The sequence below is a fragment of the Hydra viridissima genome, unplaced genomic scaffold (genome assembly GCF_058129835.1).
Source record: "Hydra viridissima isolate aposymbiotic clone 2 unplaced genomic scaffold, HvirCarnegie_v1 scaffold_1, whole genome shotgun sequence".
Lineage (NCBI taxonomy): Eukaryota > Metazoa > Cnidaria > Hydrozoa > Anthoathecata > Hydridae > Hydra > Hydra viridissima.
The window spans coordinates 14,879,210-14,893,210 of record NW_028324300.1 but is presented as its reverse complement, the minus strand read 5'-3'; the positions used below and the strand labels follow the sequence as shown (position 1 = coordinate 14,893,210).

General features: G+C 29.4%; 1 protein-coding gene across 1 annotated transcript; it reads left to right on the top strand.

The window, feature by feature from the left end:
• Positions 1–932: 932 nt before the first annotated feature.
• LOC145188044 (regulator of nonsense transcripts 1-like) lies at positions 933–12,139 on the top strand. The gene is made up of 22 exons (XM_090087188.1): positions 933–1,069; positions 1,166–1,755; positions 2,894–2,983; positions 3,605–3,953; positions 5,019–5,092; positions 5,560–5,647; positions 6,223–6,406; positions 6,648–6,756; positions 6,906–7,025; positions 7,148–7,235; positions 7,338–7,484; positions 7,695–7,898; positions 8,250–8,399; positions 8,727–8,788; positions 8,873–9,024; positions 9,173–9,290; positions 9,418–9,574; positions 10,054–10,297; positions 10,380–10,705; positions 10,935–11,051; positions 11,137–11,241; positions 11,347–12,139. The coding sequence occupies exons 2-22, from the start codon at positions 1,334–1,336 to the stop codon at positions 11,494–11,496; spliced, it is 3,456 nt and encodes a 1,151-aa protein (XP_089943314.1). The 5' UTR covers positions 933–1,069; positions 1,166–1,333; the 3' UTR covers positions 11,497–12,139.
• The last annotated feature ends 1,862 nt before the right edge of the window (positions 12,140–14,001 follow it).

The following is a 14,001-nucleotide window of genomic DNA, read 5'->3' as shown; positions in this document are numbered from 1 at the left end:
ACTATCACAAAATTACGATATGAACATCGAATAAAAAGCGCAATAATGAAATACTAAAGTATTTCTGAAGACCAATCAGACTTTCATTATTCTAACATTTAAAAAGTTGCTGAAAAATCACAACATATTATACATTGAATTATAAAATCTAGCAATGTAAAGCTTTTTTTTTAATCTTCTTTATCCTTAACGAAAAGCGTTGAGCAGCCAAAAAACAATAACCAATATATCCTAAGAAACTTAATTGGTTAGTAAGCTATTGGGAGGGTCTACCTCCCAAACCTCGGTAATCAATTTCGAAAACTTTTTGAGACAATAATTTCAATTTCAAAATTTTTGCTAAGTAGATTCAACTTTATCAATATATAAACTCGTAATTTTCAACAGAAGCGAGAAACAGTTTTTACATTTCCTACACTATTCAAAAGGGACAGTACAATAAAAATTTTTACTGTTGTAGAACTCATAATTTCATTGTTTATAGAATTCTGTTACAAAGTTCCCTATCTAGCCGTAAAAGATTTTTCTTTAACTAATTTTCACTAAGTCCTATTGAATATAAAACAATACTGATTGTTAAATAACAACATTTGTTTTAAATCATCTTCTGTAATAAGAACCAGACGGTAGTTATTTATTTGCTTTTTTTCTACTCCTGTAACCTGGTATTTATGATATAATCGCAATCTTTTGTGATATGAGCATTTTAGTATCCAGTCATAATAAAAATTGTAGCCATAATTTTTTAAATGCAAATAAGTATTTGTCTGTTTTTTTTTGCATATTATTTATCTGCGTTATTCTTCATGCAATTAAATTTAATGTAGAGTTGTGGTTACTTAAAACCCAATATATATAAATTGTAGCTTCCGTACCTTATCATAACTTACACAAAAAAAAATTAAATTAGAGTTATTCATCACAGCAAGCTCACAGCAATTTTTGTAAAATCAGCTTAAGTAACATTAGCATCGCTTTATTAACCAAGGCCTTTTCCAACTTGTTCCTTCCACAAAGAAATTTGCTCTAGACAAGTTGAAATTACAAATCAATTTATTGAAAATATTGAGTAAATAAAAATAAAATCATGATTTTGATTTATTCTGTTTTATAGCATTTTAAAAAATTAAGTAATTTAGAAATTTATTTCTCTGATTAATTTTAGTTTGGGCTGTGTAAGCGAGTATCGTACTTGATGTGAACTTAGTGATGCATTGGCTTCTGGGTAACTTTGTGTCAACTCGTTGTTCTTTCCCTTTCTAGAAGTTGTCTTGAGCGAGCCGTTACAACTTCGGTCAGCCATTAGTTGCCTGGAAGTTGTTTTTATGTCAGTATGTCTACACTTGAATCCCAAAGCTACGGTCCTTCATCTCAGACCTTAACCTTTTTAGAAACTGAAGAAGCCGACTTCGGTGCAGACACACAAGGAAGTGAGTTTGAATTTAACGAGTTCACCTTACCCTCTCAAACCCAAACTCAATCTCAGGCTTCCCAGCTAAACTCTCAAATAGACCAAATAAATCATCCCCTAGTTAATGGTTATCCTGAAAACTCAACCACCATAAGTGTAAAGAAAGGTGGACAAGAACACGAACTTTTAGTCAGAAAACATGGCAATAAAGAGAAGATACTAAATAGTAAAGAGAAGGAAGACTCAGCTGCAAAGGATCTTGCTAAGAGTGTTAGTGAGTTGAATTTTGAAGAAGAAGACGAAGAAAGTATTGCTGAAAAAGTATTGCCTGCTCATGCATGCAGGTTTGAAATTTTTTATTTTGAATAATTTGCTATCATTAAATTTCTACATAAATTTGTCTCTGGTGTAGCTTATTATTATTAGAAATTGTTTATAATATTTCTTAAATGTAACTAGTTCTTGTGCTATGAAAATATCTTTTACACTGAGAGGTAGTAATTACAATTTATTTTATGTTCCCTCAAGGAAATAAAATAATTTGGTGCAACCTGAGTTTCTCCTATTTTTATGATTGATTATGATAGAGAATTTTATGCTGGTTAAGAATTGTATGAAAATATAGGTCTCAGAATCAAAGTAATATAGTCTAGTCTGAAGTTGAAAAATATTCAACAAGTTGCTAACACTTACCATCTTTAGTAAATTTTTGTTAAATATTAAAAATAGAATTATTTCTAAATGTTCTTTGCAAAAAATTTTGTTTAACAAATTTGTGTCTATAAAAAAAAAATTCTAGTAAGAATCCAGCTAAAATAAAGTGGTGTGATAATTAAATGATTTGCAAAAACTGTAATGTTCTATGTTTAAAATTTTTATTATTAGGAATAAAAGCCAGGTTAATACTTTTAAGAAATAATTTTTAAACAAAATTAATCATTAGTCAAAATGGTGAATATTAGCAATTTATTGTAAATTTTCTATTTTCAACTTCATATTAGAATATTTTACTTTGATTTTAGACCCATGTTTTTATACAATTCTTAATGAGCATATAGCATTTTTACTACAATAAGGTTTCCACATACAAGTTCTTGCCACTGGAAATTAAACCTTTCCTATTTCAAGGTGCCAAGTGATCTTAAACCATTTATCTTCAGTCCTACTACGATAATTAAGTTATAATGTTTAAGTAACCAAGCAATAACATTAAATAGATGTAAACTTTTTGACTTTTTAGCTTTTAATTTAGTGCACTACTCAAACAATTGAAAATCAGAATTGTGCACCAAATAAACCATTTATAGATGTCACAATTTTTTTAAGTGTTTGAGTGCTGTGAGATAATTATTGATGGAGTGTAGCGATAGCACACCATATTTACTTTCCAACTTTATTGATTGCTTTATCATATTATATTAGGCTTTATTTTAAAAATTATAATTTTTCAAAATGAATTATGACATTTGCTTTGATAACCAGATATTGCAGCATTCACGATCCAGCTTCTGTGATTTTGTGCAATTTGTGTAAAAAATGGTTTTGCAATGGAAGGGGAAATACTTCTGGAAGGTATTTTAGTTTTTGTATTGTTAATGTATTTTGTAATAAGTTAGGTTAAGTAGACTGGATTTACAATGGCTGCCTTGATATTTTGATTGGAATTTTAGAACATTTAAGAAAAATAAGCTTTAGTTATAAATATGTTACTTAAGAAATTTATTCTTCACACTGAATTTTTGATTTTAATCAGTGATAATATTGAGTTTTAATTTTACTATCCAATTTTTCATTAATTTTGAAAATAAGTATTATGGGTTTAATCAAAATAAAACTAAGTCAGGTTTTATAGATTTTTTTTTTTGAGTTTGTAGATTCAGGTGATACTATTTAATGGTTTGTAGAGTAATATTCTAAAATCTGCTTGAAATTAGTTTTAAAAGTGGTTTAAAAATACATTTTAAAATATGCTGTTTTAGTTTACTGAGTTTTTTCTAAGGTTAAGAGTGTTCTGTCAATAATCCAAATATAAGTATTAATTTAAAAAGCACTCATTTCACATGTTTTCTTTTTTGATGTTTTTGAGCAAGTAGTCTGTTGAATAAGAAACATGTAAAATGTTTAAAAATTCTGTTGCTTTTTTTTTTTTTTTTTTTTTTTTAAACTAAAGATGATGTATTTTTCTTCTGCTAGTCATATTATCAATCACTTGGTTCGAGGTAAGCATAAAGAAGTAACACTACATAAAGATGGTCCTCTAGGTGAAACACAGTTAGAATGTTACAACTGTGGTTGTCGTAATGTTTTTTTGCTTGGATTTATTCCTGCAAAAGCAGATTCTGTTGTTGTTTTGCTATGCAGACAGCCATGTGCTCAGCAAAGCAATAAACAAGATACAAACTGGGATCAAACTCAATGGCAACCATTAATTCATGACCGTTGTTTTCTTTCTTGGTTGGTAAAAATTCCTTCTGAGCAAGAACAACTTCGAGCTAGGCAGATTTCTGCTACACAAATCAATAAATTAGAAGAATTATGGAAGGTAATGCAGATTTTAAAAACATTTAGTTGAAAGATATTTTGTTAGCTTTTGTCTCAGATTATTGCCTGATTATTGCTTGAGAATATGCTTTAATTGATAACTTTAAATTTTTGTTCAAAATCTTGTATCTCATATTAAGTTTTGAATTGTTTATGCAGAAAAAAGGGGTCATGTTCATTCAATGTTTCATTTCTTTCATAACTATTTGTTATGAATATAAATTTAGACTTTTAACTCTACAAAGTTCTCTCTGTACTTTTTATTAGAACTTAGAAACTGACCAAATAAAAGATTATAACTACAAAAATCTCATTTGTATAAGTTGTGAAAATTAGTTATGGTTACAGTTCAATAGAGAGAGAGAAAATTCTTTATGCAGATTGTTTGACAATATCCAATAGACCAATAAGATAATTGAAAAATTTATTCTGGTGTTTTTAAAATTTTCAAGTGGTTAGACTTGGCAATATAGATTTATCTTTTTACTAAGCATCTGTGTTTGGTTTTTTGGTTTTTTAATGAATAGAATACAAACCTCTATATCATTCTTTTGAAATCAATTGAATTTAAAGTGATTTTTTTTAGACATGTCAACTATTTTAAATTAGAGAGAAAAAAATAAAATATCATGTGCCATATGTTAGTTTGTTTCAACCCTTCAAGACACTAAATAGAATTGCTGTTCAATTAAAATCGTTATACTTATTTTTGTAAACAAATTTCTGTATGAATAGAAACTTATCCCACCAAAAGCTTTGCTGTTTTAAATGCATAAAAAGTTCTATTTTAATAAGCTTTAGAAATTTTGATTTATCTTAAAAGACTGATATAGAAGTTTGTACTTAATTTGTTATTATTTGTTGAAAATCAAAAAATGAAACTCTTATGCTTACTTTTTCGCAAATTGTAATGGATTTCGACCGTTATGACTTCATCATATTGTAGACCAATCAAAGACTTATGTCTGGCTGTTATTTCTGATACTATACACTTTTTAAGTTTCAATAAAATTCTTTCTGAAAATTTAAAAAGAGTATTGTTAATGAAAAATCGACTTTTTTTCAGGACAATCCAGATGCAGTACTTGAAGATCTTGAGAAACCTGGAGTCGATGAAGAGCCTCAAGCAGTATTGTTAAGGTAATATGTATTAAAGTTAGGTTTTGTCTTTTCTGCTTGTTTATGAAATTGTATATAAATTCATAAATTATTTTCTAGTCTATTACTATTAGGATACTCAGGTATATTGTAATATAGTAGGTGACAACTTCTTGCTCTATCATGCTGCTATATTTTGCTATACCAAAATAAACTTTAAACAAGTATTTCTGCCCGTATTTAAAATCTAGACTTCAAATATCCATTACTGGCAATAAATGTTAACATTGAAAACTTTTATTTAAACAAGAAAAAAAGTAAAACTTTCTGTATGAAAGTAATCTACCTTTTAGTTGTTAAAGGCCAAACTTATCTATTATGAATTACATCTGTTAAAACTTAATCTATTATAATTTTAAGATGAGTAGGATCAGCTTCTCAGCTGTTATATCCACTACTAATTTTTTTTTGTTTAATTTATGAAACAAATTTTTTGACTTGTTCTCTAGGTATGAAGATGCTTACCAGTATCAAAATATATTTGGCCCTCTTGTTAATCACGAAGCAGAGTATGACAAAAAGCTAAAAGAATCACAGGTAAGGTATTTGAAGTTTTAGGGCATTGTCATATTTGGATTCATTGTAAAGTTTATGATTTGCATCAACCTTTAAGACAATGTGTTTAGTAATGTCTTTGGTGGACTTTAGATTCTGTTAGTATTCCTTGTCAGATGAACAAAGATGTGTTTTATAGATCCTTTTCTTAATTATTTATGATAAAAACAATTTTATATTAAAAATGGTTTTTGAAATGCTTAAATTAAAACATCAACCTTTCAAAAATCATTTAAAAGATGTAAAGTATAGTTCAAGTCATATTTTTATAAACCTACCAAATTGTTGTTTAACAGAAGTTTAATAATCATACTGGACATTTCTTAAAACATTTTTGGTTTATTCTGAAGTAGTTTTCTTAGTATGGCCTGCTTGTCATTCAGATTTTCTAATGTAAATGTTATTAAAAAGTCAAAAAGATTTTCAAAAGTAAAATCCTGTAATGTTCAATTTTTTTTATTTATTTAAAAGTTAGAATTTAATTAATAAAAGCTATTTTCTTAATATTAAATGTTAATTTATGTTTTATTATGAAGAGATCTGGTATTTTCTCTTAGTCTCAAGATAATATTGTTGTTCGTTGGGACATTGGTTTAAACAAGAAACGAATTGCATACTTCAACTTTCCTCGTGCTGATGGTGAAATGCGCTTAATGCAGGGTGATGAGCTCCGTTTACGCTATAATGGTGAAATGAGGAAACCATGGTCTGGGGAAGGTCATGTAACAAAAGTTCCTAATAGTATCTTTTCAGCTTAAATTAAAGTGTTATAAAAGGTTTATTTAGTTATTTAATAATCAAGTTGTAAATTTGGTTGTAAAAATTTTGAAATTTATTCTTTGTAAATAAAATCACTTCAAAACAGTGGTGAAGAAATTGTATGAATACTTAAGTATATAGTAATAATTTAGTAGTAATATAGTTATTTATATTTAAAAATTTTTATATAATTACATGATCTTAACTTTTAAACTCTGCAAAGATTTTGGGGAGGAAGTTGGTCTTGAGTTAAGAAAGAATGATGGTGTTCCAACAGAATGTACCCATCATTTCTCTGTAGATTTTATTTGGAAGTCAACATCATTTGACAGGTAAACTATTCTTTTTTGTTAACTTTTACAAAATTCTGTTGATTCTGTGGATCTCAGTAGTGACCCAAATACTTGAGTGATGCACCCACAAAAACAAGGGTGTTAATTGGCTTGTAATTAAATCAATTAATTCTTTATTCTTGTTTAAGAATGCAATATGCAATGAAGACATTTGCTGTTGATGAAACATCTGTTAGTGGCTACATTTATCATAAACTGTTAGGTCATGATGTAGAAGAGCAAAATGTCAAGTGTAATCTTCCTAAAAGGTATTGAAGTAACAAAGACAAAAAAAAAGTTTTAGAAAAGTCTAATGGATTGTTATTAATTTATTGATTCATTTTACTGAATTTATGAGAATTTTTCGTTTTTTGCAAAAATCTTTTTTTAGGTTTTCAGCACCTGGCCTGCCTGAATTAAACCATTCACAAGTTTATGCTGTTAAAACTGTTCTACAGAGACCTTTAAGTCTTATTCAGGTAAGTACTATAGCTTTTGTAATGTGTTTTTTATTTATATCTATGGAATACTATAGGCCTGGTTTTCTGTAACTGTTAGCATTTACATTTTTTTTTACTCAGGGCCCTCCAGGAACTGGAAAGACTGTAACTTCAGCAAGTATTGTTTATCATCTTGCTAAACAAGGGTTGGGACAGATCCTTGTATGTGCTCCCAGTAATATTGCTGTAGATCAACTTACTGAAAAAATACATAAGACAGGATTAAAGGTTTTTTCCTGTTCAAGTTTATCTCTAGTGTTTTTTTTTTTTTACTGCCTTATTTATTATTTTGTTTTCATTTGCAAGACTTAATAATAACAATCTGTGATACTCATATTTTCTGTGCTATTATATATATATTTTTCTTTTTACTTAAGTACAAAGAAATCTATTATCCTATTATGATAATCTGTCTTATTTTTAACATTCTTCTCCTAGGTAGTTCGCCTAGCTGCTAAGAGTCGAGAAGCAATTGATTCACCTGTTGGATTTCTTGCACTTCACAATCAAGTTAGAAATATGGACAGTATGCCTGAACTACAGAAACTACAACAGTTGAAGGATGATCAAGGAGAGCTTTCCTCTTCTGATGAAAAGCGATATAAAACCCTAAAAACATCTGCTGAAAAAGAATTGCTCCAGGTAAAATTTATTAACAATTTTACTAATGAAAACCTTTTTCTTTAAATTGTAGATTTATGTTCAAAGTATTGTAAATATAAATCTGCAATTCAAGTTATAAAAGTATTACTGTTTTAGGAAAAAAATTATTAGAATCATTGTTTTAAAAAACTTTTTCTATTGAGTTTTTAAAGGATGTTATGATAAAAATTTCTTTTTTATGTTTTTTATTTATTTAACATGTATTTAGTGTAGCATACTTTAACTTCCATTAAAATATTCTTTCAAAATATCTTCATTCTTTTCAAATAAATAAATTTTGATGAGAACTTAAAAAACGGTGTTTGGAAATTTTAAGCTTTTAATTTAAAGCATGCTGACGTTATTTGTACAACATGTATTGGTGCTGGTGATCCCCGTCTTCGTGTTGCAAAACTGCGTTTCAGATGTGTTCTGATTGATGAATCCACACAGGCCACTGAACCTGAATGTATGGTGCCTATTGTGCATGGGACTAAACAGGTCTTTTTTTTTTTAATAGTTAAGTTTATTGAAATAGCTCATTTTGAGTTGTGTTAATTTAGATCACTTTTTTTTTTTTTTTTTTTTATTTTTATTAAAAAAACTGATGGTTTTCCACTTGATAGAAAAAAAGAAATGTTTTAAATGTTGAAAGTGGGCAAGTTGCTAAGCACTGGCTTTGGTGTTGACTTATTAAAGTTAACAACTATCTTATCACTGGTGTTTTTTTATATACATTATTTTAGAGTACAAGGCTATTAAATTATAAGTATATTATTTACTTTCATCTGTGTTGCTTATGTTTAATCATTTTTATGCTTTATTCAGCTTGTCCTAGTTGGGGATCATTGCCAACTTGGTCCTGTAGTTATGTGTAAAAAAGCTGCAAGGCAAGCTTTTTATTAAATTTTATTATTGCTAATAGGTTTTTTTTTTGTGCATTTAACTTTATTTTTCTTTTATTGCTTATACAGTGCTGGTTTATCACAATCACTATTTGAACGACTTGTTGTTCTTGGTATAAGGCCTATTCGTTTGCAAGTTCAGTACCGTATGCACCCTTCACTAAGTGAATTCCCATCAAATTTATTTTATGATGGCACCCTCCAAAATGGTGTTACAGTTGGTAAATATAATTGATAACAGTATTAAGATAAATTTGTTTTTATGCAGCAAATTAAGGTTTTGTTCTTTTGTATCTAAATTCATGCATCAAAATAAATTAGTGATGTTTGAACCGATGAATCACAATATTTAATCTAAATTTACTTTAGCGGAGCGATCTCAGCCTGGTGTTGATTTTCCATGGCCTGTTGCTGATAAACCTATGTTCTTTTATGCAACCACTGGTCAAGAAGAGATATCTTCTTCTGGCACATCTTACTTAAACAGGTTTTTTTTCTTTTTCACAATGTTGTTTTATTTACAGTTCATCCAGCTAGGATGTTTTCTATTAGCTATCTTACACACCAAGCCTTCTAGTGTGATTTTTAAAGGTTTTTAACTTACATTTATAAAGAACTGAAGCTGCTACAGTTGAGAAAATTGCTACAAGGTTTTTGCGTGCAGGTGTTAAGCCAGAGCAAATGGGCATTATAACTCCTTATGAAGGACAAAGAGCATACATTGTTGCCTACATGCAGTTTAGTGGTTCTCTGCATGCCACTTTGTATCAGGTTTGTTTGTTTGTTGTTTTTGTTGTTTTTGTGTTTTTTTTTTTAATGTTTTGTTAAATACTTTTTACTGATCCAATGGTAAGTAAAAATTAAACAAATGAAAATTATAAAGAGATTTTTTAGTATATAACAAACAATGCTCATTCCCTATTAAAAAGGAATACGAATTTTTTTTTTTTCAAATTTTTTGTTTTGTTTTGTTTTGTTTTTGTTTTTTTTTTTTTGTTTTAAGGTCAAAAATAATAGAATATATCGAAAAATAGTCAAATTTTACCCTTAGAAATATCCACACCTCTTTCATGCCCATCTTCCTCTTTTACATAGTTTCAAAAAATGGGTTTTTGATTACAATAATTTTTAGTCATTAAAATTTACTAAGCTTAAAATCTTGCTGAAAGTATTGTATGCCAGTTTAGATCTTATAATTGCAGTTGTGATTAAATTTCCCAGATACACAGTTTTTATAGTACAATATTTAGAACATTGAAGTTGCAAGTGTGGATGCATTCCAAGGGCGAGAGAAAGATTACATTATTATGTCTTGTGCACGATCAAATGAACATCAAGGTATTGGATTTTTGAAAGATCCTCGTAGGCTAAATGTGGCTCTTACCCGCTCAAAATATGGTCTAATTATAATTGGCAATCCTAAAGTTCTATCCAAACAACCTTTGTGGAACCACCTTCTCAATGACTACAAAGAAAAAAGAGTTCTAGTGGAAGGTGATTATTTTTTTATTTAAAGTTGTTTAACTTTTGTAGTGGTTTTTTTTTTTTTTTTTTTTTTCTAATTTTTTCTTTTCAGGTCCCTTAAACAACTTAAAAGAAAGCATGATTCAGTTTAGTAAACCTAGGAAGCTGGTCAATCGAACGAATCCAGGTGGCCGTTTTATGACTAATACAATGTTTGATGCTAGAGAAGCCCTTATTGCACCAGGCATGTATGCAAATAGAAACATTAGACCCCATGTTGATCCAGTGATGGATTCATACTATCGCACTCATGATAGGATGAATTTTTTTCCTACTGGTCCTGATCAAGCCAGAAATGCATTTGCTGCTAATATGCCGATACCAGTTGGCATGTTCATGTCACCAATGCCACCTCCAACTTATCAATTCAATCATCAGGTACCAACATGATTTCAATTTTGGAATTACCTTTTAGGTTTTTTTAAAAGTATGATTATACATGTATTGAATTGATCAGGAAAGGATCCTCTGCCTAACTCTTAATCAGAACTTTTACAAACTCAGAATTTCCTGAAGTTTAATTTTTATATCCTTCCTTATTTGAAACTTAAGTCTAATTTTACTTCACTAATCTATTGTAACTTTTAATTTAAAATCCAATTTTAAGGCAATGTCTGTGCGTCCAGGACATCAAAGTCGGCCACGCATGCCAGTGGGTCCAAGGATGAACCAGAAAGCTGGAGGAAACTTCAACACTAATAGTAACAGAAATGGAGTTAGCCAGGTTTTAAATGATTTCTTTTTATGTTTTTTAACTTTTGGTTTAGGATATTAGTAAATAGTTTGTAAACATTTATAAAACTTTATAGGACTTATCTCAAGGCCCGCTATCACAAGGTCCTCTTACTCAGGGAGGCATGAGTCAACAAATGCATCCTTTGTCTCAACCACTCTCACAACCAGAACTATCTCAAGTAAGATCATGCATTTTTAAAATAAAAAAAAAAGTTTTCTTTTTAAACTTAATTAGTGCGAACTCTTTGGAGGCTGTTACTAACAATTTTACTCTTTGTTTTTAGGATAGTTACTTAGGAGATGACTTTCAACTTAAATCGCAGGCTGATCAAGTATTATCTCAAGATTCGTCTTACCAAGGAGATCGTGGTGGCTATCATCCATTTTCTTCACAAGCAGACTACTCACAGCCAATGTACAATTCGCAATATTAAAAATAGTCCCTGTGGTGGCCCGGGAGTGGTTTTATGACTTCAAGTTGTGGTTTCTCTTTGACCACCGTACACGCTTCCCGAGTATACAGGATACCAAATGACATAGAGGCCACCGACGGCGAATGTTCAATGGTTTTACATGTGTTGTGCGTTTCTATAAAGACGGCAAGTTTACGGCTGTTTCCGCCAGATTACTTTTTCAGACAAAACGTTAACACTCGTTTGATAATGGATGTTTAAATCAGTTTTTTGTTTTGTTTTTAAATATCAAAAAGATCAGAACCAACGTCACTGTTTGTAACCTTATGGCACGTGCAAAGTTTTTGTATTGTTGCTATACACTTATTAGCTTGTGGGGAAAGTATCAACTAATGCCTTCGAAGGTTTGTTTGTGTGTGTTAATAATGTTTTTCTTCATGTCGTAACAATCTTGAACCTTGAAAGCGTCTTTTTCAACTCAAATCGGCCTTCGCATACCAAAGAACCGAACATAAAGATGAAAACAGTAGAGAGACTGCCATTTTCATATAAAATTTTGTTTTAGAAAAAGAATATTATTGTAGATGATTTACGAACTTTCTGTTGTTCAGGAAATATGTATACTGCCTTGCGATTATCTTTGGTGAAAAGCACAATATTTGTATGTTTTTCTGTTGTCCTTTTTAAACACTTGTACAAATCATCGAAGTACATAAAAAAGGGTTGTTTTTTTTTACGCAGCTTAACTTAGAACAGAGTAAGTAAAATCTCTTACCCTCATCTCTATATGGTTTTAAATTCAGTCGACTCTCGCTGAATATAAGAAAGGTATCATTTTCAGATTTTTCGATTAGTTTTTACCACGAATGATGTATTGATAGAATATTGATAGTGGTAGAATAATTTCTTGTAATTAAAATAGTATGACCGTTAGTGTACTATCATCAATATTTTTTGTTACGAAACTGAAACCCCCTTACATTCGAGGAACAATTGAGGTGGTGAGAGTCAAAGTGGTGTAACTCCATTTAAACGTTAATTTTATTATTACCTGTAAAAACATTAACAGTTCAAACAGTTTCAATAAATAAAAGTCTTTTACTAAGGTGGTAGTCTACCTTTAAGCCTAAATCCTAGAATTTTGTATAAAAAAAACCCAATTTTTGGCTGCAATATAAAAAACCTTACAAAACTAAGGAATTTAAATTTTCAAATTTGGTTTTGGAACACTGTTTTTTGGTCCGCAGGACCAAAAAAAGGGCATTTACGCTGCGATAAATAACTTAAGAACGATTAAAGATACAGTTCTGGATTTTTTTGTGCATCATCTAACAAGGAAGTTGAATTGGCTGAATTAAGGAAAAAAAATATTAAAAAGTTTTTGTTTAAATGATAATTCAAAATGGCAGCAAAATTTTGACCCAAAATACAGATTTTCATCCCAATTAACTAAAGAACCAAAAAAGTTAAAATAATTTTTTTAATTCAGCTAATAGATTATATATAAAAGAATCAATGTACCAAATTTCAGGTCCATAGCATTTAATTGAGAAAAGTTATTTATCGCACCGTTTCAAAAAAACTTATTTTGAGAAAAACAGAAAAAAAAAAAAAAAAATCCAACTCTTTTAGTCTAATTTAAGCCAAAAACTCACAAATTGCATTAACAAAGCATTATTTTTGAAAAACAATCTGTTTCAAATCATAATTGGCTTTAGAAATGTTTTTTTAAGACTTCAAAGTTTAAAAACCACTTTAAAAACAAGAAAAGAATAAAAATACATAAAGCAATAAGTTAGTAAATTGTAAATTAGTAAAACGCTATATATAATATCTGTCTTGTTCTCACCAAGACCTTACTTAATCTCAACAGCTGCTTTATTCATAAAGTTTAGAGCAACTTGCTTGTAAGCCACTAATATATTTCTTTGAATATCATGAAATGTTTTTTTATGCATTGGTGGAGGTAAATTCATAAAACCACAAAAGGTTGTTAAAGCAGCATACCCCTTTCCTATTTCCCTCATAGCAATAATGGATCTCATATTTACATCCGATTGATATTGCCCATGAGATTCATCATCAATTTCTTGGCTAGTGTAAACCCTTTTACTCCATGAGCAGACTGAGGCTGTACATGTAAACTCTAATAAAACAGACAGTCCTTTCTTTCTTGATAAATCTGTAGAAAGCTCAATAAAAATTCCTCCATTGACATTCAGGGAACATAGCAATTTCATCTATGATACTTTTTAAAACAAAGCTATCCAACATGATGTAACAGTGTGGAAAATTCGATTTGTTATTAGGTAATGAAGTTCGTTTTGTTGATACTGTTGTTGCTTTATGATTTAATAATGTAAGTTCCTTTGATGAAGTTGAAGCATTTAAATTACTTGTTGAAAGTATGTTATTAACAAGACTATTTTCCGAGTCGATGTTGGGTTCAGGAGCTTTAAAAAAACTTTTGCCATGAAAGCGTCGTTTTTTGAAAATTCTTGATCCTCCTGCCTTTCGTCTTTTTCC

Coding starts and splice junctions, on each gene's coding strand:
- LOC145188044 (XM_090087188.1), top strand. CDS start 1,334: ATGTCTACACTTGAATCCCAAAGCTACGGTCCTTCATCTCAGACCTTA. Junction 9,575..10,053: donor TGCATGCCACTTTGTATCAG/GTTTGTTTGTTT, acceptor TACAATATTTAG/AACATTGAAGTTGCAAGTGT. Junction 10,298..10,379: donor AAAAAGAGTTCTAGTGGAAG/GTGATTATTTTT, acceptor TTTTCTTTTCAG/GTCCCTTAAACAACTTAAAA.